This window comes from Mya arenaria, chromosome 11 (assembly GCF_026914265.1).
Source record: "Mya arenaria isolate MELC-2E11 chromosome 11, ASM2691426v1".
Classification (NCBI taxonomy): Eukaryota; Metazoa; Mollusca; class Bivalvia; order Myida; family Myidae; genus Mya; species Mya arenaria.
This window is the reverse complement of record NC_069132.1, coordinates 34,416,766-34,442,023: the sequence shown is the minus strand read 5'-3', so window position 1 is coordinate 34,442,023 and position 25,258 is coordinate 34,416,766. Positions and strand designations below refer to the sequence as shown.

The 25,258-nt window shown below is 33.5% G+C and overlaps 1 protein-coding gene across 3 annotated transcripts in view; it reads right to left on the bottom strand.

The window, feature by feature from the left end:
- LOC128209001 (ankyrin repeat, SAM and basic leucine zipper domain-containing protein 1-like) overlaps window positions 1–25,258 on the bottom strand; it is a 181,336-nt gene that overhangs the window by 18,692 nt on the left and 137,386 nt on the right. Inside the window, exon 1 of one of the 3 annotated variants that reach the window (XM_052912794.1) lies at window positions 16,826–16,966. The exons of 1 other annotated variant lie outside the window; for it this stretch is intronic. In XM_052912794.1, coding sequence (XP_052768754.1) covers window positions 16,826–16,854 — 29 coding nt within the window. In that variant the 5' untranslated portion in view covers window positions 16,855–16,966. Of the gene's footprint in view, window positions 1–7,576; window positions 7,674–16,825; window positions 16,967–25,258 lie in introns of those variants that run through there. One more of the 3 variants, XM_052912795.1, reaches the window with a different exon arrangement.

The following is a 25,258-nucleotide window of genomic DNA, read 5'->3' as shown; positions in this document are numbered from 1 at the left end:
TGTGTGTCAAGCATTATAATTACTTAAGAAGATTGCCTTCTGCATGCAAACATTTCGTTTGAAAGAGCTTCACATGTATTTCGTGTTTCTTCTTAATAAATCACAGCGTTCACAACATGTCGACTCCAAATATAGCACTTCTATAATCTGACTTAAAAGTAGTCCGAATCCAAGACATGACTATCCCTGCTGGAGTTCTGTATACTTATCAACAAGCGAAGAAGAACAGCGCATCACATCTTTAAAATTTGAACACTAAACTCAACTCATCTGCTACAAGAAATCAAGCCATAGCCTTCTAATAAATTGTTTGGTAATTTTGGTTAGAGAAAATCCTAAAAAGCAAAGGTATATGGCATATGGTTATCATGATGTATCGTAGGAAATTAACTCGTTAACTCAATAAGAAATAGTGTCTGAGAGCCTCCATTTATTACAGTGACCGACAAGTCCACACACATTAAATTGACTGAAGCCAAAAGCTAAGGATCATGCGACCGACATGTCCACAAACATTGAATTTACTGAAGCCGAAAGCTATGTTCATTCAATGTTGGCGGACTGACTGGGAGGTCACTATAAGGCAAGACGTTTCGAATTGGTATGTTCTATTCTTATATTTTACCTCATAACTTAAAAAGGAAGTTTTTGCCTTTATGGAAAGAAACTCATCAGTTACACACAACTAGACTTCAGATAAGGCCCGCCAAACTACAAATTGAAAATCATACTATTTAAAGCCAACTGCCACTGATATAAGTAAACATAACAATGTACGGTATAATATAAGAAAAGCTTGTACAAGTTTTCTCACCTAGATCTATTCATCCAAGCGAACATATCGTTTTGCTCCTTGCCCTTACAATGAACACTTTGCCTCCTCAAATACCGTCCAATTTTCCTCGATGGATGTCGAGGAAATGGATCACCTTGTTTGGTATTGTTATACATTTACATGGATCCAGTACATGAATTCATGAATCTAGACTATAATGGTTCCGTATACGCTTGGTGCGTTTATTACATTCCCCGGAGGCAGTCCGCGGAAGACGAAAGTCACTGACATTTATACAGCAATCCATTTGGGGATTACATTATCCAAGATTTGTAAGATTTGTCTGCTATTAACATGATCCGAGCGGAGTGCAATGATGAAAGAAGGAAACTGTTATGGAAATTGGCTTTATTTGAAAGATACTTGGAAGCACTGATTACGTTAACATTTGCTAATTGAATCGAAGGGTGGGGGGGGGAACATGTGAACATTTCCACATCTGAGGAATCCAATACTCACATTTTAGTTTCCGCAACACATAGGAGAAATCATTTATTTACTTCCCACTAATACATTCTGTCACATGGTATTGAAATTGTGAATCTGATTCAGTATTAAATTTCGTACTTTATAAACTATTTATTTGGTCTGTAAACCTAATTGGGTATAATTTTACTTCAGTGTAAGATCGTAATATATTTAAACGAGAGAGCACCAATATGCCACGAGTGGTGTACCTGTAAATATCATTTTTTCTTCGTTTTTCGAGCCAACAAATAATATTAAAGACAGATATTTTCAGAAAAAAAAAACCGCACCAAGAATGTAAGTATTAAAACTTTGTTACACCCTATGTGCGCTTACGTTTGATAATGACGTAAAAGCGGGCTTAATAAACAGTGAAAAATGCTAAATTGAAATTTTCACTGTTTGAACAAGTGTATCATTTGAATTCAACTAATAGATCTCTATAAACCACATAAAGGCATATTATAAAAAGCGTTATGTTAACAAAATAAAACTTTCCAAAATGTATAATCTCTTTTTTTTAACAGGAAGGTCATAATATATTTAAAAAGTCGAAATAAGAGTGTTATCGTTAAAAAGTATTCACACGATGCGTACCAATTGCATTGACAGTTGCAAACGATGGTTTGCAAATTTCAAATGTTATAAAGTGAAACTGAATGTGCACACTTTTAAAACGACTGAGTTGCGCTCTTTTTACTATTCGTTTAATCAATATGATGCCGAATAGTCAACATAGGCGCAATAAAAACATGGACACACATGTTTAGAATTAGTATTAACTTATTTATGGTTTCTTTTATTCTGAATCAGATTGTATCTTAAAGAAACGTTCCTTGAATTATCATTCAAACTAAAATACAGCAGTAAAACTGTATTGCAAAACAACTACCAATCATACTACTCGGAATAAAAACACATCAACTGAAAGGTCGAGCTCATTAGCAGACATCAATACATGCAAGACGTAATGTTACAGCATCCAGACGACATGGCCACAATAATCAAACCAAAAAAACTAAAGTCACAGAACAGCTGCCATATCATCAAGTTTCATACAGGTTTCCAACAGTGCAGTACTAATTGTTGTAAATATCTCCTAATTACAAACTAACTCCTATGATTATTGATACAAAGAATATACATAACACTGCACTATAACATATCCAATATATGTATTTTTATGATAACATTGATGCTCTAATTTGTACGGAGTTTAATCTAGTATTACGCAGGCTTTTAATTCATTATTTTATGCAACGTGTTATTTACAAGATTAGGTCTGATTCTGCTGGAAGTAATTCTATTTTCAAGGGTTTAACGATGGATGAAGCACTACAATGGCATCGGGGTGATTGGTGCATAACATCTGCATGAAAAACAAAACAGTTTTTTTTATTTATTTCCGGAAGCATAAGTGTAAATTAAACATCCGTGCTCCGTGCTAATATAATCCTACTATCGGATAACCGCTTTGGCGAAAACACTGCAGAAACTATTGCAATAGGCATACCTCGGTCATTTTCCATAAAAACAACCTCTGATGTATATGAATGGTTTAAAATATCAGAATTCTTAACATTTAACCACAATGCAAGAAGATCGTGTAGTGATTTAAATATGGCAGTTTAAACCAAGGATTTTACTCCTTGGAATCTTAATTTTTTAAGCAATAATACACTTCACTGGCAATCAATCTGAATAAAATTATACAAGATACACATTAAAAACCTGAATTAAATAATCTTAATATCTAAACTAACGAACTACTTCTACTGTAGTACCGACATACATCCGAGGTTGCTTTCTATTGAAAATGGCCAAGGTGTTCTGAATAAAAGCATTGATGGGTTCAACCAAAAAAATACCCATTAAATATTGATTTAGTTCTCAAGTGATTTATAGCTCAAGTATTGAACAACCATGTCCTTCTTAACCATCTGCTCTTTAGACAATGTTGTGAAGTAATAAAACGATGATCTTAAATAAATACAGATGGCTATTCATTTGGATTAAGTATAGTGATTTACTGATCATATTCTCGTTTACCATGAATGCATTAACATAAATATTCAATAGCTCACATGTTGTTTCTTATACATTCCTAAAATAGTTGATACGAGGTTGTAATATCTTTCCTCCTTTACACTGAAAGGATAATTGCGAGGCTGGATGAACATAAATCAACTCCATAAGACCTCGTATTGATTTGTTTCAGAATGATTGTGTGACTTGGAAAGGACATTGCTGTTACAGTAAATGATTAGTTTCAGATTAATTTAAGGTCGAAGATCAGCAGCTAAACGCTCCATATTTTTCCGCATTTCCATTTCCAAGCATAGCTTGAACATTATCAACGGACCTGAGCGTCGTGGTTGCAGATTGGAACTATCGCATTGATATGGATTTGTTATTCCTGAACTACATTGTCGGTACAGAGGCGCATCCCCAGTCAGTAACAACGATAAACGTCTGGTAAACATGGAAGGTGCTGATTGATTTGAATGCTGATATATCATCAGTTAAAAACACTTCAATGTTAATATTATATTTTAAATGTGATTGTTATCAACAGTTTGCCATGAACATTACTTTTCATACCCATTTGCCCAATGTATCAATTTTGTATGGTTAACTGGTTTGTAATTCCATGAATTGGTAAAGCTCTTAAACTTTTTATTCACTCGATTAAATTCAATGTAATGAGAAAAGGCCATTAGTTCTTAAGCTCGTTATCACCACGCATTATCTCCTCTGAATGGTTTTTAAGGTAGCCGATGAGGAAAAATGTAAACTGTTGGTGATAGGTGACCTCATATTATTTTGGTAACAAATGAAAGGGTTAAATGGGTTAAGGAAGGCTATGTAAAAAGTATATTAAAAACAAAATCACTTCAATGTTAATATTATAATTTCAATGTGACTGCTATCAACAGTTTGCCATTAACATTTCTTAAAATACCTTTTACCCAATGTGTTTTGTATTGCTTACTGGTTTGTATATCCATGAATTGGTTTTGCTCTTATTTTTTTTGTTCACTCGATTAAGTTCAATGTAATAAGAAAAAAAAATGACATTTGTTCCAGTTCTCGTTAACACTTTGCATTTTTGAATGTTTTTTTAAGGTATCCTTTGTAAAAGAAAATATAAACTGTCGGTGCTCGGTGACTCCATATTAGTTTGGTATCAAATGAAAGGGTTGATTGGGTATAGGAAAATATGTTAATAGTATAATGATAACAATATTGCAAACAGGCTTTTTTAAACTTGAAATATTAAAATATCGGTTATTTCTCTTTCGGTTTAGTATTAAAATGAAATAAAGGTCGAAAAAACAAAATGCGGTACGTTTATTTGTAATGAATTTAATGTTATCTCTTAGCAATGCCCTTCAAATGATACCAAAGTTAAATGAAGTCACATGGCAGAAAAAAACTGTACTTGTTTGTCAATGGCTCAATTACATGTAAAGTTCATTTGTGCATCGGTTACCTTAGAAGTCATTCACGTCGTAAAATTGTCGCTGACATTAAATTTTTCCTGAATAATATGATACACATAAACTTCTGCTGTCTATTGAAACTGCGGCCATATATAGTTTTATTGACATTGTCGTTGCAATAAATCGTTGTCTGCATTTGGTATTAACTTAGAAAATTAAGAAATCGAACACTCCTCATTCCATGCACGACAGGAGATAACGAATCTTGTTTATAAAGAATGACGTTGAATACAAATAAATATTTGCAAGGACTGTTTGCAGGCATGTAGGAGATATTTTAAGCAATATCGGTTGCAGAAATGAAGTTGGTCCTTTACATTGATGATGTTGCAAAGCTCAAACGTCAGAGGCGAAGATTGCTTCGCATATCTTACTGCAAGAAAACAAAAGCATTCATGGAGAGCTTTGTTAAAGTAAAGCTACCAACTTTATCGGATCCGCCATGAAACTTATTGGTGACAAACTTTGTCTCAATGTTCGTACAACTGCTACTGATACTAAAACTCTTGCATACAAGAGTTGTACAAGAAAGGTGAAACATGCCACCTATTTTGCCGGAAAAATGTTGTACATCAATGTAGAGATCTTTAAAAAACATTAGAATAAAATTTATAAACTATTGATGGAAACGTACCACTTGAGACCAATTCACAGTGTACTCAATCTGCGTTTTCAAATTATTTCTTTGTGTATGAAAGCCGGCTTTCTTCATGCCTTTTAAACGTCGATCTAGTTTGCGCATTTTTAATCAAACACACATGGAGTTTGTCTGTTATACTGGTATAATTTGACATTGTCCGGTAAGAATAAAACAAATAAAATACCCAAAAAGAAACGACGAAGTTTCATTCGGAGTGTTTTTTATATCTTAAATAGGCCTTGACGCCGTTCACACAACAATGTCAGCGTAAATGAACGCTTAACCGTTTTTTGCTAATCTTGTTGTTGCCACGCCTACGATTGTCACGATAACTGGTTACTGAAGGCATTCCATAACAGTACCGGAAAAAAGGTTCTAAGCTCGACATTTCGAGAAGAGCAAAGCCTGTATCTTAAGTATGACTAAATAACGTCGTCTAAGAGGGAAAGTCGTTATTCTATATAAGGAACTTTATAGCACCTTGCGCACCCGTAATCATTGTAAAGTATGTGGTATTATACGCAATTTGTAATGTTCTGGTCTATGTAATTTGACTCTGACTATATTCTAAATTTCAATAGAATGGGATTTCTTGTTATTGTGTTCCTCACAAAGACCGCACTGTGACCAATTTAATACAATATAGTGCAATCTTGCGTGTTGTTAATGCTGGAGGTAAAAGTCCTTTGTCATCTTGGGACAAAAGTGTAGCTGAGCGCTTAAACGAATACCGGTTTACCTCGAGAGAGTTGGACCTGAATGCCACCGAATATGCTGGGGGTTACCGTAAAACGACATTTTATAGCTAATTGCAAATACATTCTGACAACATTGAAGTAATGGCAAAATACATGCATAGGTACCTCATATCAAAAGAAATATCCTTCTGAACATTCCTTACGGTTGATCATTTTAATGGAAATGATAATGTCTTAATAAGTCCCAAAACCTTTTGCAAACGCATGCACATCATTTTCAATTATGTTTTTTTTCCATGTAAAATATTTGGTGCTAAAATATTATAGGCAGGTTAATGGCGTTGTTACTAAATTTTAAATCATTTCGCCCAAACTCTTGTTAAAGAGGCTGGCTATTAATTCATTTTTATTAATTTGACGAATCATTTAAAGGAAACTCTGATACTGCTTTTGCGGGAATCTACTCTATTTTAAGGGTGTTTTAGGATAGCTTGAGAACAACAATGACGTCGAATAATGTCGGGGTGATTGGTGTAAATCATCTGCATCAAACAATGGAACAGTGATGGTATTACAATATTATTAGGGAGCATATGAGTCAATTAAAACACCGCGTTATTCCAACTCTCCTCTCAGGTAACCGCTTCGGTGAAAACCCTGCGGAATCAATTGCAATCTTACAATCCCCTTTTAAGACAATGTTGTAAAATGATGATATTCTATAAGAACATATCACTATCCATTCTGTGGAATATTAGTTTACTGATGATATACTCTTTCAATAATACCATGAATATATAAACATGAACACACTGTATCTAACATGTCGTTGCTTATATATTTCTGAAAAAAAGAATACGAAGTGGTACTATCTTTTCGCCTTTATACTCATAGGATAATTGCGAGGTTGAATGAAAATAAATCAACTCCATATGACCTCGTATTGATTTGTTTCAGAAAAATTGTGTGAATTTGAAAGGACATTGCTGTTACCGTAAATGATAAATTTCAAATTAGTTTCCACTATTAAACGCGCTGTTTTGAATAATTAGCGCTGGATGGGGCTTCATCCACCTTCTCTATATATAGATGTTCTATGTTGAGTTCTTAGTAATGATCTAATTGTACATGAAAATGTCTTGAAAATAAATGGGTACTCTTAAATTGATATCGTACAAATATTTGTTTTATAAATATATACTGCATGTACTCGTATAATTGTGTTAGATATCAGAAATAAAGATGAAGCAACAAAACAATAACAACGGGATTAAAATTTTGTACATTATAGTGTCGACCAACTCATTTAATGGGCAAGCCCGCTCGACTTTATGAGTCTACTACATTCGTGAACATTTTTTATATAACACCTTAAAAAAAACAAGGTTAGTTAAGAATACAACAACTGCAAATCACTACCGAACTTACTTACCTCCGTCTAGTATGGGGAAGACCGAACATATTCCAAGCTTCGTAATTTTATGAAAGATTGAAATATAGTAAAACTGAACGCTCAATATTCTCCAACATTTCCATTTCCTAGCATAGCTTGAACAGTATCAACGGACCTGAGCGTCGTGATTGCAGATTGGAACTATCGCATTTATATGGATTTGTTATTCATGGACTAAATTGTCAGTACAGAAGCGCATAACCAGTAACAACGATTAACGTCTGGTAAACATCGAAGGTGCTGATTGATTTGAATACTAAAATACCATCAGTTAAAATCACTTCAATGTTAACATTATATTTTAAATGTGATTGTTATCAACATTTTGACATGAACATTTCTTTTACTACCCTTTTGCCTGTATCAATATTTTGTATGGTTAACTGGTTTGTGATTCCATGAATTGGTAAAGCACTTTAACATTTTATTTACTCGATTAAGTCCAATATAATGAGAAAAAGCCTTCAGTTCCAATGCTCGTTATAACTTCGCATTATCTCCTTTGAATGGTTTTTTAGGTATCCGATGTAGAATAATGTGAACTGTTGGTGCTTGGTGACCCCATATTATTTTGGTAACAAATGAAAGGGTTAAATGGATAGAGGAAGGCTATGTATACTGATAACAAAATCACTTCAATGTTAATCTTATATTGTAAATGTGACTGCTATCAACAGATCAACAGTTTGCCATTAACATGTCTTACAATACCTTTTTGCAAAATGTATCAATAATTTGTATGGCTTACTGGTTTGTAGTTCCATAATTTGTTTTTGCTCTTAAACTTTTTATTCACTCGATGATGTCCAATGAAATGAGAAAAGCCATTTGTTCCAGTTCTCGTTAACACTTCGCATTAACTCTTTTGAATGTTTTTAAGGTATGTAAAAATATAACCTGTCGGTGCTCGGTGACTCCATATTAGTTTGGTATCAAATGAAAATTGCAAACAGGCTCTTTTAATCTTGAAATATTAAAATATCAGATATTTCACGTTCGGTTTATAATTAAGATGAAATAATGGTCAAAAAAGCAAAATGCGGTACGTTTATTTATAATGAATTTAATGTTATCTCATAGCAATGCCCTTCAAATGATAACAAAGTGTAATTAGGTCACATGGCAGAAAAAAACAGAACTTGTTTGTCAATGGCTCAATTACATGTAAAGTTCATTTGTGCATCGGATACCTTAGAAATTATTTACGTCGTAAAGTTTTCGCTGACATTAAATATTTCCTGAATAATATGATACACATAAACTTCTTCTGTATAATAAAACCGCGGCCATGTTTAGTTTTATTGACCTTGTCGTTGCAATAAATCGCTGTCTGCATTTGGTATTATCTTAGAAAATTAAGATATCGAACACCCCTCATTCCATGCACGACAGGAGATTACGAATCTTGTTTATAAAGAATGACGTTGAATACAAATAAATATTTGCAAGGACTGTTTGCAGACATGTAGGAGATATTTTAAGCAATATCGGTCGCAGAAATGAAGTTGGTCCTTTACATTAATGATGCTGCAAAGCTCAAACGTCAGAGGCGAAGATTGCTTCGCTTATCTTACTGTAAGAAAACAAAAGCATTCATGGAGAGCTTTGTTAAAATAAAGCTACCAACTTTATCGGATCCGCCATGAAACTTATTTGAAAAAATTGGTACTGATACTAAAACTCTTGCATAAAAGAGTTGTACAAGAAAGGTGAAAGAAGCAACCAATGTCGCCGGAAAAATGTTGTACATCAATGTAGAGATCTTTAAGAAATATTAGAATAAAAATTATAAACAATTGATGGAAACGTACTACTTGAGACCAATTCACAGTGTACTCGATCTCCGTTTTCACATTCCTTCTTTGTCTGTGATAGCCGCCTTTCTTTACGCCCTTTAAACGTCGATCTAGTTCGAGCTACTTTATGTCTATGTCTTCTGGGTTTTATACTTAGGGACTTTTATGTTAAATATTAAAAACAAAGCACACAATGATAACCAATAACAAAATAATAACAAAAATAAATAAACTAAAACCTCTTTGGCTCTTCCACTTGAAACAGTACTGTTTAAAGGGGCTCGCTCATGTTTTGGAACCACAAATGAGTTTGCCCAGTAATACATCTGAAAACACTTATAGTATAATTACTTTTTATATTTGAATCCGAATTCGCAAAAAAGTAAAATTTAATTATGACAATAACAATGGTTGTTTCTGTCGAGCGAGCCCACTCAGGTTGTAACATAATATAAAGCTAATACAATATCCACACACCAACATGGACTCCAAGTATATGCTGATGGATATTTTAACCTTTACTGAACACATTGGTAGCATCATGTGGTTATGTTAATCAACCAATCACGCTATAGACCTTTGGTGAGAGGTATCATTAATGCTTTTGAAATCGCGGACTTCCAGTCGATATTACCTTTATTTTAACTATCCTAATGATTTGTCACACTTCGTTTCGTAAAGAAAAACACAAAAAATATTTAAAAAACAACATGCAATAGTGTCTCTTATGCGTGTCACTAAGGAAGTTTTGAATAGTTTATATGTTTAAATCACTGTCAATTTACTGCATACCTTTTGGCTCCGTTGATATACTACTGTTATTTTTACTCTTTTCAGTTTAACAGGAATAATGCAAAAAAAATACATGGATACATAAAAAACATGGATTCGTGTTTGTTCAAGCTACAAATGACACCGCTTTTTATTCAAACACACATGGAGTGTGTCTGTTACACAGGTAGAATTTTACACTGTCCGATAGGTATAATACAAATCACATACTCAAAAAGCAACGACGAGGTTTCATTCTGAGTGTTTATTTTCCAAACTGGTCATAGACGCCGTTCCCACAGCAATTGCCCCGTACACTTTTTTCATGATAACTGTTTACTGAAGGCATTCCATAACAGTACCGAAAAAAAGATTCTTAGCTTAAGAAAAGCATGTCGAGAAGAGCAAAGCCTGTATCTTAATAATAACTAAATAAGGTTGTCTGAGAAGAGAAGTCGTTATTCTATATTAGGAAATTTATAGCTGCTTGCGCAGCCGGAGTCATTTTAAAGTTTGTAATAGACGCACTTTGTCTTGTTCTTGTCTATGTTATTTGACACTGTCTAGGTTTTAAATTTCAATAGAAAGAGATATATTGTTATTGTGTTCCACACAAAGACTGCACTGGGATAAATTTTATACAATATAGTGCAATTAGAATTGTTATTGATGCTGAAGGAAAAGGTTATTTCTCAACTTTGGACAAATGTGTAGCTGAGCGCTTCAATGAATACCAGTTTATCTCCCGTAATTTGAACCAGAATTCACTGATTGTGCCGAGACGATACCGTAAAACGACACTTTATTGTTGATTGCAAATACATTCTGAAAACATTAAAGTAATGGCAAATTACATGCATAAGTACCTTATATAAATTAATATCCATCTGAACGTTCCATACGGTTGATCATTTTTATGGAAATGTTAATGTCTTGATCAATCTCAAAACCTTTTTCAAACGCATGCACATCATTTTCAATTAAGGTTTTTTCTATTTAAAATATGTATTCCTTAAATGTTATAGGCGGGTTTATGTCGTTGTTTCTTAATTTTAAATCATTTTGCCCAGCCTCTCGTTAAAAAGACATAGGCTTTCATTTCATTTTTTGATGGGTCATTTACAAGTAACTCTGATACTGCCTTTGCGGGAAGTTATTCTATTTTAAGGTTGTTTAAGGATAGCTTGAGCACAACAATGACGTCAATGATGTCGGGATGATTGGTGTAAATCATCTGCATGAAACAATGGAACAGTGATCGTATTTGTAATATGATCAGGGATATACGAGTCAATTAAACAACCTTGCTGTTATCATTTTACTATCAGGTAATCGCTTTGGTGAAAACACTGCAGAAACAATTGCAATCTTACCATCCCCTTTTAAGACAGTGTTGTAAAATGATATAACTATGATTTTTTATAAGAACATATCATAATCCATATAATTTAAGTACAACGACAGTTTACTGATGATATACTCGTTTACCATAAATACATAAACATTTACACACTGTATCTTACACGTCGTACTTTTAGATATTTCTGATTTTTTTTTATTCAAGGTGGTAATATCTTTCCACCTTTCCACTGAAAGGATAATTGCGAGGTTGGATGAACATAAATCAACTCCATAAAACCTTTTATTGACCCGTTTCAGAAGATTTGTGAGGCATGGCACAAAAAATGATGAGTTTCAGATTAGATATTCCTACTAAACGAGGTGTTTTGAATTATTAGCGCTGGATGGGGCTTGATTCACCTTCTCTCTATATAGATGATCTATGTTGCGTTCTCAATAATGATCAAATTGAACATGACTATGTCTTCAAGATAAAAGGGTACTCGAAAATTGATAAATAATAACATTGTTTTGTAAATATTTTATGCATGCACTCGAATTATTCGACTAAGCACTGCAAACAGCTGAGATAAAGATACAGCAAAACACACACACACACACACACACACACACGCACACGCACACACACACACACACACACACACACAAAACAACGTGAATAAACAGTTTTGTTTATAATAGTGTCACCCCTCTCAATAAATGGGCAAGCCCGTTGGTCTTTATGAGACAACTACATTCGTGATATTTTTATGTAAAACACCTTTAATGAAAATAAGGATACAAACTCTGTAATTCATTACCGAACTAACTTACCTCCGTCTAGAATGTGGAAGACCGAACATATTCCAAGCTTCGTAATTTTATGAAAGATTGAAATATAGTTAAACTGAACGCTCAATATTTTCCAACATTTCCATTTCCGAGCATAGCTTCAATATTATCAACGGACCTGAGCGTTATTGCAGATTGAAACTATCGCATCGATATGGAACTGTTATTCCTGAACTAAAATGTCGGTACAGGGGCGCGTCCCCAGTAACAACGATAAACGTCTGGCAAACATGGAAGGTGCTGATTGATTTGAATACTAAAATATCATCAGTAAAATGGGCTCAATTACAATATTATGTATTCAATTAAGTATGTTGGCCTTTCACATTATTGAACTGCTTTTTGCCATACGTAATAATGTTTTGTACGTCTTGGTGGTTTGTAATTCCACGAATTTGTAAAACTCTAAGAATTTTTATTCACTCGGAAATGTCCAATGTAATAAAAAAAACCATTATTTCCGGTTCTCGTTATCACCACGCATTAACTCGTTTATACGGATTTTAAGGTATCCGATGTAGACTAAGGTTAACTGTTGGTGCCTGTTGACCATATATTAGTTTGGTATTAAATGGAAGGGTTGAATGGGTAGAGGAAGTCCATGTAAATAGTATACTTATAACATTACTGCAAACAGGCTCTTTTAACCTTGAAAGACTGAAATCTGTTATTTCACTTCCGGTTTAAGTTGAAATAAAGGACGAAAAAACAATTTAACGTACGTGTATCTGTAATGTATTTAACGTCAACTAATAGAAATATCTTAACATTGCCCATCAAATGATACCAAAGTGTCATTTGGTCACATGGCTGCAAAACACAAGTGCTTGTTAACCAATGGATCAATGACATATGAACATTATATGTGCATACCTTAGATTCACGTCGTAAACTTGTCACTAACATTAAATATTTCTTGAAGAATAGGATACACTTATACTCTTGCAGTCTAATAAACCCGCTGCCATGTATAGTGTTATTGACGTTGTCGTTGCAATAAATCGCTGTCTGCATTTGGTTTTATCTTAGATGATTAAGAATTTGAACATCCCTCATTCCATCCATTACAGAAGAAATGTTGAGTTTATACCCCCCCCCCCCCACACACACACATTCTATGCTACGCGAGAATCCTGTTTACAAAGAATGACACTTAAAACAAATTCACGTTTGCAGGAACTATTAGTAAACGTAGGGAATATTTTAAGCAATATCGGTCGCAGAAAAGAAGTCTATCCTTTACATTGATGATGTTGCAAAGCTCAACTGTAGGAGAAGAAGATAGCTTTGCATATCTGCATATCTGACTGTAAAAACAAAACAAAATCATTCATGGATAACTTTGTTTATACTACTAAGACATATCCGCCAATACTATAATTGTGGCTAGCAAAACATGACAAACAACATTATTGAATCCGCAATGAAGCATATTGGTGAAAAACGTTGCATCAATGTTAGTACAAATGCTACATTCCTGTACCAAAATGGTACAACATGATATCGATGTCCCCGGAGTAAAACGTTAATGTGTATCAATGTAACGGTCCTTAAATAATATCAAAATGTTGATGAACACTTAATACTTGAGTCCAATACACAAAGTAGGTAAGCTGCATTTTCAAATTCCTACTTTGTGTATGATAGCTGCGTTTCTTCATGCCCTTTGAACGTCGATCTAGTTTTGAATACAAATGAATAAGAGATATTATGGGGTCTTTTTCAATCAATCTACAAATGACGTAGCTTTTTTAATCAAACAAACATATAGTGTCTGTTATACTGGTGCAATTTTACACAGTCCGGTATACAACAAATCGAATACATGAAAAGCAACGACGAATTTTGATCCAGAAGGGAAAAAAGTTTTTTTTCTTAAAAAGTTCTAGACGCCGTACACACGAAAGTATGAATGCACGCTACATCGTTGTTTTGCTAGTCGTGTTGTTGTCACGTCCACGATGTGTATAATAAGTGTTTGCTTAAATAATTCCATAACGGTACTGGAAAAAGATACTGATCTCAACGAAACATCAAGGGAAAAGCAAAGCCTGGAAGTTAATTATGACTTAATAACATCGCCTGGGAGGGAAAGCCTGGAAGTTAATTATGACTTAATAACATCGCCTGGGAGGGAAAGCCTGGAAGTTAATTATGACTTAATAACATCGCCTGGGAGGGAAAGCCTGGAAGTTAATTATGACTTAATAACATCGCCTGGGAGGGAAAGCCTGGAAGTTAATTATGACTTAATAACATCGCCTGGGAGGGAAAGCCTGGAAGTTAATTATGACCTAATAACATCGCCTGGGAGGGAAAGCCTGGAAGTTAATTATGACTTAATAACATCGCCTGGGAGGGAAAGCCTGGAAGTTAATTATGACTTAATAACATCGCCTGGGAGGGAAAGCCCGGAAGTTAATTATGACTTAATAATATCGCCTGGGAGGGAAAGCCTGGAAGTTAATTATGACTTAATAACATCGCCTGGGAGGGAAAGCCTGGAAGTTAATTATGACTTAATAACATCGCCTGGGAGGGAAAGCCTGGAAGTTAATTATGACTTAATAACATCGCCTGGGAGGGAAAGCCTGGAAGTTAATTATGACTTAATAACATCGCCTGGGAGGGAAAGCCTGGAAGTTAATTATGACTTAATAACATCGCCTGGGAGGGAAAGTCGTTACTCTCTATGAGGAGCTTTATAGCACCTTGCCTAGCCGGAATAATTGTTCTCGCTATACGATGCAATTTCTCTTGTTCTGGTCTATGTTATTTGACACTGTCTAGGTTTTAAATTTCAATGGAAAGGGTTTTATTGATATTGTGTTTCTCCCTAAGACCGCACTGTGATTGCACTGTAATGCAATAATGTTTGTTATCAATGCTGAAGGTAGATGTCGTTTGTCAACGTGGGACAAATGTGTTGCTAAGCACCTTCATAAATACCGGTTTACCTGTGAATTCAGTCTGAATTTTGTTGATTGTGCCAAAGCGTTACAGCAAAGCAACATTTTGATTTAGTTGACTAATGCATTCTGAACATAGTATTAAGAAATGGCAATTTATATCACTAGGTGACATATGTCAATAGAAATATCCTTCAAAATGTTTTGTTTACTGTCGTTTATTTTATGGAAAATATAAAAACTTAATGAATCCAAAAGCCTTAACGCATGCAAACAACATATTCATTAAGAATGTTTCCATGTCGAATATTCAATACTGTTACAGGAATATTATAGGCGGGTTAATGTCGTTGTTTTCTTGTTTGAAATTATTTATTACAGCCTCTCGTTAAAATGACGCAGGTTTTTATATCAATTTTATATTTGACGGGTTTTATACAAGATTAAAATATCCTCTGATACTACTTTTGCGGGAAGCAATGTTATTTTCAAGGATGTATTTAAGATAATTGGAGCACAACAATAAGGTCGATTATGATCGGGTGATTGGTGCTAATCAACTACATCAAACAAAAAGAACAGTGATGGTATTTGTATTAGTATCAGGAAGCACACGATTAAACTAAAAAGCCGTGCTTCTTCCTTCGGGTAACCGCATTTGTGAAAACACTGCTGAAACTTGGGATGGGGTTGACCGGTATGAAGTTACCAAAATAATATTGTCAACTGTTTTAACGTGGTTTAAAGCTGAAAAGTATTGTCCAACCCTGCATTACTTACTCGAGTTTTATTTTACTAACATTCCCCTTCGAAGACAATTTTGTGAATGTAAAGATGACTTTAAATTACAAATAACACAAACTATCCATTTGGTTTTGACTTATGGTGTACTCGTTTTTGCTAAATATATAATCATTTACGTACTGTATTTAAGCTATCGTCTCTTAGATATTTTTAAAATATAAGATACGAGGTGGTACAAATCATTTCCGCCTTTATACTTAAGTAATCATGGCGAGGTTGGATGAACATAAATCAACTCCTTAAGACGTCATATCGATTTGTTTCAGAAGGGTTGTGAGACTTTGAAAGGACATCGCTGATACAATAAATGATTATTTACAGATTAATTTCCCCTACTAAACGAGGTGTTTTGAATTATTAGCGTTAGCGATTCATTCACCTTCTGTATATATATAAATAGAAATTCTATGTTACGTTTTTAGTAATGATCAAATTGAACAGGGAAATGCCTTCAAGATAAATGCGTACTCTAAAAATGTAAAATTTAAAAACATTCTTTGTAAATATATAATGCATGTACTCGTATAATTTGACTTAGCACTACAAACAGCAGAAATAGAAATGGAACAAAAAAACAATAACAACGTAAATACAAGATTTTGTTAATTGTATTGTCACCACTCTCAATTAATGAGCAGGCCCCTTGGACTTTATGAGACAACTACATTCGTGAACATTTTTTTATATAACACCTTGAATAAAAACAAGGTTAGTTCAGGATGCAAACACTATAAATCATTACCGAACTAGCTTACCTCCTTCTAGTATGGGGAAGACCGAACATATTCCAAGCCTCGTAATTTTATCAAAGATTAAAATATAGTTGAACTGAACGCTCAATATTCTCCAACATTTCCATTTCCGAGTATAGCTTCAACACTATCAACGGGCCTGAGCGTTATTGCAGATTGAAACTATCGCATTGATATGGATTTGTTATTCCTGGACTCAATTGTCGGTACAGAAGCGCATGACCAGTAACAACGATTAACGACTGGTAAACATGTAAGGTGCTGATTGATTTGAATACTAAGATATTATTAATAAAAATCGGCTCAATTCCAACAGTATGTATAAAATGTGATAACCATAAACATGTTAACGTTACACATTATTGAACTTCTTTTTCACCATACGTATTAATGTTTTGTACGTCCAAGTGGTTTGTAATTCCAGGAATTTGTCAAGCTCTTAAACGTTTCATTCACTCGATCATGTCCAATATAATGAGAAAAAAGGCCATTAGTCCCAATTCTCGTTATCACTTCGCATTAACTCTTTTGATTTTTTGTAACGTATGTAGAATACTATAAACTGTTGGAGCATGGTTCCTAGATATAAGTATGGTATGAAATGAAAAGATTAAACGGGCAGAGGGAGAATATTCAATAATTATACTGATCACAACATTGCAAACATGCTCTTTTAACCTTGAAATATTCAAAAATCGTTTTTTTACTTTAAGTTTAATATGGACAAAAAAACCCCAACAAAATGCGGTACGTATATTTGTAATGTATTTAAGGTAAGATTTTAGTTATCTCTGAGCAATTCCTTTCAAATGATAACAATGTTTAATTAGCTCACATGGCAGAAAAAACTGTACTTGTTTATCAATGGCTCAATTACATGTAAAGTTCATTTGTGCATCGGTTACCTTAGAAGTTATTCACGTCGTAAAGTTGATGCTGAAATTAAATATTTCTTGAAGAATAGGATAAACATAAACTCTTGCAGTCTTATAGACCTGCTGCCATGTATAGTTTTATTGACGTTGACGTTGCAATAAATCGCTCTCTGCATTTAGTATTATCTGAGAAAATTAAGAATTCGACCATCCTCTATTCCATGAATTAGAAAAGAAAGCGAATCGTGTTTACAAATATTGACATTTCAAACCAATAATCATTTGCATGAACTGTATGTAAACACGTAAGGGGTATGTTAAGCAATTTCGGTCGAAGAAAAGAAATTTGTCCTTTACAATAATGATGTTGCAAAGCTTAAATGTAAGAGGAAAAAAAATGTTACAAGAAAACAAAAGCATTCATGAGGGGCTTTGTTTGAATTTCAAAGACATATCCGACATAATTATGTTAAATCTTTGGTAAAATTTATACAATCCTTACATGCTCCACTTGCTATGTCACTTGTAAATGTTTGTTCGTGTATTTTTTTCACGGGCCATGTGGCTTATTGAATCTCCTTATTTTGACTGAGACTAGCAACACATGACGACAACCATAATTGTATCCGTCATGAAGGTTTTTGGTGAAAAAAGCTGTCCAAATGTTCTTTTGCTATTGACTCTAACATTTCTAAATAAAACAGTCTTACGAACGTAATATGTGACACAAATGTCGTCGGTAAAAAAAACTGTGCATGTGTATAAATGTAGAGTTCTTTTATTTATAAATAAAAAACGCATTTATTATCTATCAATGCACTCTGAATACTTGACACAAATATAAAGTGTACGTAATGTACGTTTTGCAATTATTACTTTGTGTATGATAGCCTTTTAACGTCGATCTAATTTGCGCTACTATATCTCTATGTCTTCTGCGTTTTATACTTAGGGACCAGTAGTTGTTCTTTTGAGTAAAATATTGAGAAAAAAACACACATTTACTACCAATAATAATAACAATAGTATATATGCTTCAAACCCTTTGGCTATGCGACTTGAAACAGTGCTGTATGAAGGGACTTGCTCATGTTTTGGCACTTCACATAAGTTTTCCAGGTAATGCATCTAAATATACTTATATTATAATTATTTACCACTTTGATACCGATTTTGCAGAAAAAAGTACAATTCAAGTCAAGGGGAGCGAGCCCACACCATTAGTAAAAAAATAGAAACTGACAATATATCCACTCGCCAACAAGGACTCACACTATAACTAAATACATTGGTAGCATCACGCGGTTATGTCAATAAACCAATCACACTACAGCCTTACCCTGCATCGCATTATAAACGCGGAATTGGCTCCGCTTGTTGATATAATAATGTTTTATGCTCTTTACAGTTTTGCAGAAATAATGCAAATTAAAAAGACATAAACATTATGATGCAATTTTTCGATCACGAAACAAATGACTCCATTTTAATTAAACACACATGGCCTGTGTATGTTATACTGGTAATAGTTTACACTGTCCGTTAGTATAAAAAATATTGTATACACCAAAAACAACGATGAAGTTTCATCCGGAAGGAAAAGGAAATATAATTAGTGTTTTGTTTTTTAAAAAGTCCTTGACGCCGAGCAAAGAACATTGCCAGTATAAATACACTCTACATCGATATTTTCTAATCTTGTTTTTGCCACGCCCACGATGTTTTAAGTGCATAAGTTCGAAGATATTCGACGTAAACTTAATGATAAGTGTGTGCTGAAGGAAAGCTTTAACGGTTCCGGAAAGAAGTTTCTAAGCTCAACAAAGACATTTTGACAAAAGCAAAGCCTGGAACTAAATTATGACTTAATAACATCGTCTGGGAGGGAAAGTCTTTACTCTCTATTAGGAATTTTATAGCAGCTTGCCCAGCCGAAATCACCATTAAGCACTTGGTATTAGACGCAATTTATCTTGTTCAAGTCTATGTTATTTGACACTGTAAAGGATTTAACTTTCAATTAAAAGGAATACATTGTTATTGTGTTTCTCCCAAAGACCGATCTGTGATCAATTTGATAAAATATAATACAATTATGATTGTTATTTATGCTGAATATAAAAGTCGTAGGTCACCTTGGGACAAATATATGGCTGAACACTTAATTAAATTCCGGTTTACCTCCAGTGAATTCATACTGATTTTCACTGAATGTGCCAAGGCGGTACCGTAGAACAAGATCATGCTGTAGTTGACGAATACATTCTAACATATTATTTAAGTAATGGTAAATAATATGCCTACGTATTTTGTGTGAAAAGAAATATCCTTCTGAATATTCTTTACGATCGTTGATATGGGAATATTAATGTCAATAAATCTCAAAGACTTTTGCAAACGCATGCGCATTTCTATCAAATAAGGTATTTTTTCCCGGCGTAATTTATTTAATGCTGAATTATTATAGGCGGGATTATGTCGCTGTTTTCAAGTTTTAAATTTTCTGGCAAGTCTCTCGTTAAAGTAATTTAAGTAGTTTGCTAAGGAAAATATAATGTCAAACTACGACGGTTCTTCGCCTAGGAACAAGATTATAAATATTTGTTATGGCCGAGAGTGTATGATTCATCTTAACCCGACCGTAAGGTAATTTGCGGAAACGAGGTTTACCGCGTTTGCGCAGAACACCCGCGAGGGTTAGGATAAACCTTACGCGAGCGGCCATGGTAGATGTTTGTTCTCTCACCAAAGTTATACAAAATATAGTTATAACACATTTAAACTTATTTTGTACGGGTTTACATTTTTATCTTTGCCAATGGACAGCAAAAAAGGTTAAAAAGATAAAAAAAAAAATAACGTAATTTAATTCGTAGCCTAATTATGTTTGTATGTTAACCTGTGCACTACAGCATGACATATCAGCTGAGAAGTATAACAAACAGTATTTTAAATCAAGCCAAATCAAAGCACCAACAGTGGTGATAGACTGAGGCGGTGTAGTGATCTCATTATGTATTCCTTTACCAAAGGTGGTAGATTCATAATATACCAAGTGTTACATGTTAATGAGTGCTATGGACATTTTTTTACTAAAATAAAATGCGTCCGGACTATAATACAAGTTACAAAGCATTAGTGTTTGAAAATCGGACTCCATTTGCTATCGATAATCGAATCGAATCGGACCAAGCATTTCGATTTACCATCGGATAATAATCGAAAGTTCGTACGTGTGACACTATGGTCATGCATTTTGCAACAGTAAGTAAATTTCCATAACCTTTTTCTGTCTTTAATAACATAACAACACAACACATACTTGATAGTTGCACATCAATTGCAAAATGATGCACATCGCATCCAGTAAGTTATCTTAGCATTTTATCTATTTAAAAGCATATTAAATATTTGTGAACCAGCTTAACATTCTATACCCTGATATATTGAACATTTCATTAGAATATCTTAATTCATAAAACGTTCACAAAAAAGTAAAATTAGTTTCTTACAAACGATACCAAAACAGGTTTCAAATACAGAATGCATCGAGCCGGGATCCCCGATATTTGCAGATAAGACATGGCCACAATTTCTCGAAACTTCTTTAGCGTAACAGGCTTAAGTCGCTTATTTCAATTAGCCTAAATACATACTGAAAATGGATTTTGATAAATGAAAAATGGCTTACTGTCATTATCATATAGAATATTCCTACATAATTTCTAAAAAATATTTCAGAAGTAAAATATACGCATTTTATTGAACAACAAAAATAGTCAGATTAGCTTAATCCTGTTATAAGAAGTTTCGAGAAATTGGGGCCTGACCCCCTACACCATAGAGACAGGTTATTGAAAAAGGCAAAAGCAAAAGTGTTCACATTCACCGCAATTTATGTAAGAGAGTAACCTCCCTTGTTAAAATGAACTCAACAAGAAAGAAAAAAGACGACATTTACTCGACTTTTACTACAAAACAAAAAAAGTACGTAGTTACCGGAAGTAACATTAGCGACATCGATTTCGGACAACCACTATCGATTGTCGCCGACATAGCATCGTCAGCGACGATTTATCGATTGTACTCGATAATCGTTTCATCACTACAAAGCATATCAAATACAACAAAAATCAGCTATGTATCCAAAATTATTTCTCCCGACTTTGAAATTAACTTCCGTCTATAGCGTAATTAGATTTACGAACGTACAGGGCAGTATATTAAATACGTGTAACATATTTAGATGCCAATATATCACAAATATGTGCAATTTCTGAATACCGACTAAACATACGCCTTTGGCAAATGTGATGAAATCTTGGACATCCAAATAATGCAGGGTTCTCGTCTTCAAAAACAAGTATTTTATTGTTTAAATGACATACTATAAAAAACAGAATAGCAATCATTTTTATCAAGACTAAGGTATTTATCTTCCTCTATACATGAAGTTTACGACTAAAAACGAAATATACGGCCCTCTTAAGTGGTACGGGAGTATATATCCCAACCTCTTAACCGATATGTCCGTTATTGCTTACTGAAAGTCAGAGCAAGTCGCTTGATTATGCAAATGAATAATGATTAATACTAAGATTTAGACTACAAACATTGTAAAAGTATCCATCGACTAATTGATGTACGACAAACAATATAATAAGGCAGGTAGAGTGGATCATACATAATGAGATAGGTACATAAAATCAATTCAAATGGGTGTTACTTGCTAACTGAAGAAAATGCATTACAATAAAAGTATTAAATTACAAAGTTTAAGAGTGTATATCAATAACGTCAGATATTATATTTATTTTTCTAATTATTATATAATATAAAGACAGAATGAGTAATACTAATAAATCGTGTTTTAGTTGTAACGAATTTTGGCAGAGCTCTCAATAATGCGTTTGTGAATATCAAATCTATCTTTTTTACTTTAAAATGTCATATAACTTAACCGAGTTTATTTGACTCCAATTCGTTATTCATGCTTTATTACTCCGGAAATACACTGCATGTTTATGATATTCCGTATCGATATTTGCAAGTTTTATGGAGTAAGCTAAACTCGATGTAACTATAGAAACGCCATATTGTTAAAAAGGATTAGCAAGTAAAATGAACCTCGCGGAGATAATTGTGCTTTGAATTGCGAAAAGAAGAATTTATAAATCGAAACTAAAGAGCGGTTCTGTATTTGTTTCAAGAGGTGTTACACTTAGCTGATATAAAGGAAGCCGTGGTTTTATAATATATAACCATTTGAATCATTTTTAAACAAAGAATACCTTTGTTCTATTAAACTGAAGAAAATGAAATGGTTTCTTCAGGCTATAGATCGAAATTATCTGTTTATGATATAGAAACAATTTAATCATGACATATCGTATCAGTTTTGCATAGATTTTTACATGAAAATACTTAAGCCAGATTTCTGACATGAGTAGATAAATTTGATATTTTATATAATTTGATATAGTTCAAGAATGACCTATCTAATACGATATTAGTTCACACATAGCATATTATATTTTTTAAGAATATAGTTTACAAATGTCTTTGTAACAAATTGTCATAAACTACTCAAATATCATTTTCCTTTCAATTAAGTATTATGCCATTGTGTAAATTGTATGAAATCGTTTAAAACGAAATCAACTTTGTTCGATTCTGTACTATTATGAATAAATCCTTTGGAATGAAACGTATGAATTTGACAGCAATAGTAAAGGCAAATCTGTCAACAACCCTGGCAACGGCTGCTGTAGAAACAAAATATCAGTGTTGGCGGGGATTCAGAAAAGAATAGATATCAAACACGGCTGCATTTATGTGAATTCAAGGTATTTGTATTATATCATATGTAATAAAATTAATTAGAAATTCCAACCTCTTAATATAAAATTATATTAAAGAGTCAAGTAAGTGATAAAACAAACAAATACTTTAATGGATTTTTATACTAAACTCTCGAGAAAAGGGAATGGAATATCGTTCATGATCAAATAACCAGTCTTTACATTTTACTGACCGTTCCAAGGCGGTACCTTACAATCCTTGATAAACACCCCTAGTGTTTATTTTAAAATAGTTAGTACATATGTACAGAGCTGTTTGTGGAGTTGTGTGCTCTTTTTCCATGTTTCTGGTTTGTGATTGTTTTTGTGTTCTATGTCTTTGTCGTTTACCCTGTATCATTAAACTTGTTTCCTCAAGTTAATGCATACGTTGATAAGATTTGCAATTTACTTTTTTAATTTATTGTTGCGATAAGAGTGAGGTTGTGCACACAAACTGGTTTAAACCCCAAGTAAATTTACATTTTACTGACCGTTCCAAGGCGGTACCTAACAATCCTTAATAAACATACCTAGTTTTTTTTATATATAGTATGTATGCACTGTGCTGCTTGTGGAGTTTTGTGATGTTCTTCCATGTTTCTTATATGTGATTTTATGTTCTATGTCTTTGGCGTTTACCCAGTGCCATTAAACCGGGTTTATGTTTAAACTGTTTGCTACTGAGCTTGTGTCTGTAGCTTATCGCATAAATATTTACATCTATTTTCCAGAAACTCAGTTCGTGTTATTCCGAATTTGTCGTTGCAGGAATTTCAACCATGCTATGCTTTGACACGGGATGTGCAATAACGACGTTAAAATTTAAAGCGAAATTGCTTTTCACGCCCGAGGGAGCTAAAAGCAATTGGATTGCGGGCTGAGCAACTCAATTTGTGGAGATAGTAATTTAATTAAAGACCCTCATCTATAATTGGAAAAAGAACTTGAAATTAACGATGAACAATTGTTTTTAGGACGTTGTTGCACAAGAATATCACAAAAAATATTACAGTCAATATTATGTTTGATTTGTGAGTGTCAAATAAATGATGAAAATATACATGATAGCCTCCTTCCGATATAGAATATTACTATTCAAGTTATCTTAAATCGCTTGTCATTATTATCATGATTACTTTCCTGATTATTTTAGTATTGAGAGAAAAGACAAAACAATAAAAACAATCATTCGAAACATTTAATTTAGTTTACCAAAGGTCAATGTTTCTCGACATGTATATAATTAGATTTAGTGTAGAATTTAGGCACATAAATTCTGAGTTTTAAATTGTAATGCGTTCTACTGCGATTCTCCTATTCATGCTTATTAAAGGAAGGTAATGGATTACACAATGCAATTCGAAATGTTCTGGGATCCGATTTTCAAGATTTCTTGATGGAATTCAGGAAATAAATCCAAATTCCTCGAGATAATCAAATGGCACCTAAAGGTTAGGTCATTTCCTTTACATTAAGTTATTACCAATGCACAGAATCTTAATTAAGAAGGACGCAAAGTGCTTCGCATATTATATTTGATATAATACATGGTAAATGGATAACAACTTGATTGAATGAATTCGTTTAATGTTATACATTTGTGCTAATAGTTGATTTTAAACATCAGTATCAAATGCGCATGCCATTTCAATCCGTTTTTCTTATTCGGTAAAGGGGTGTAACTTATTTATATCACAATTATTGATATTGTTAACAGG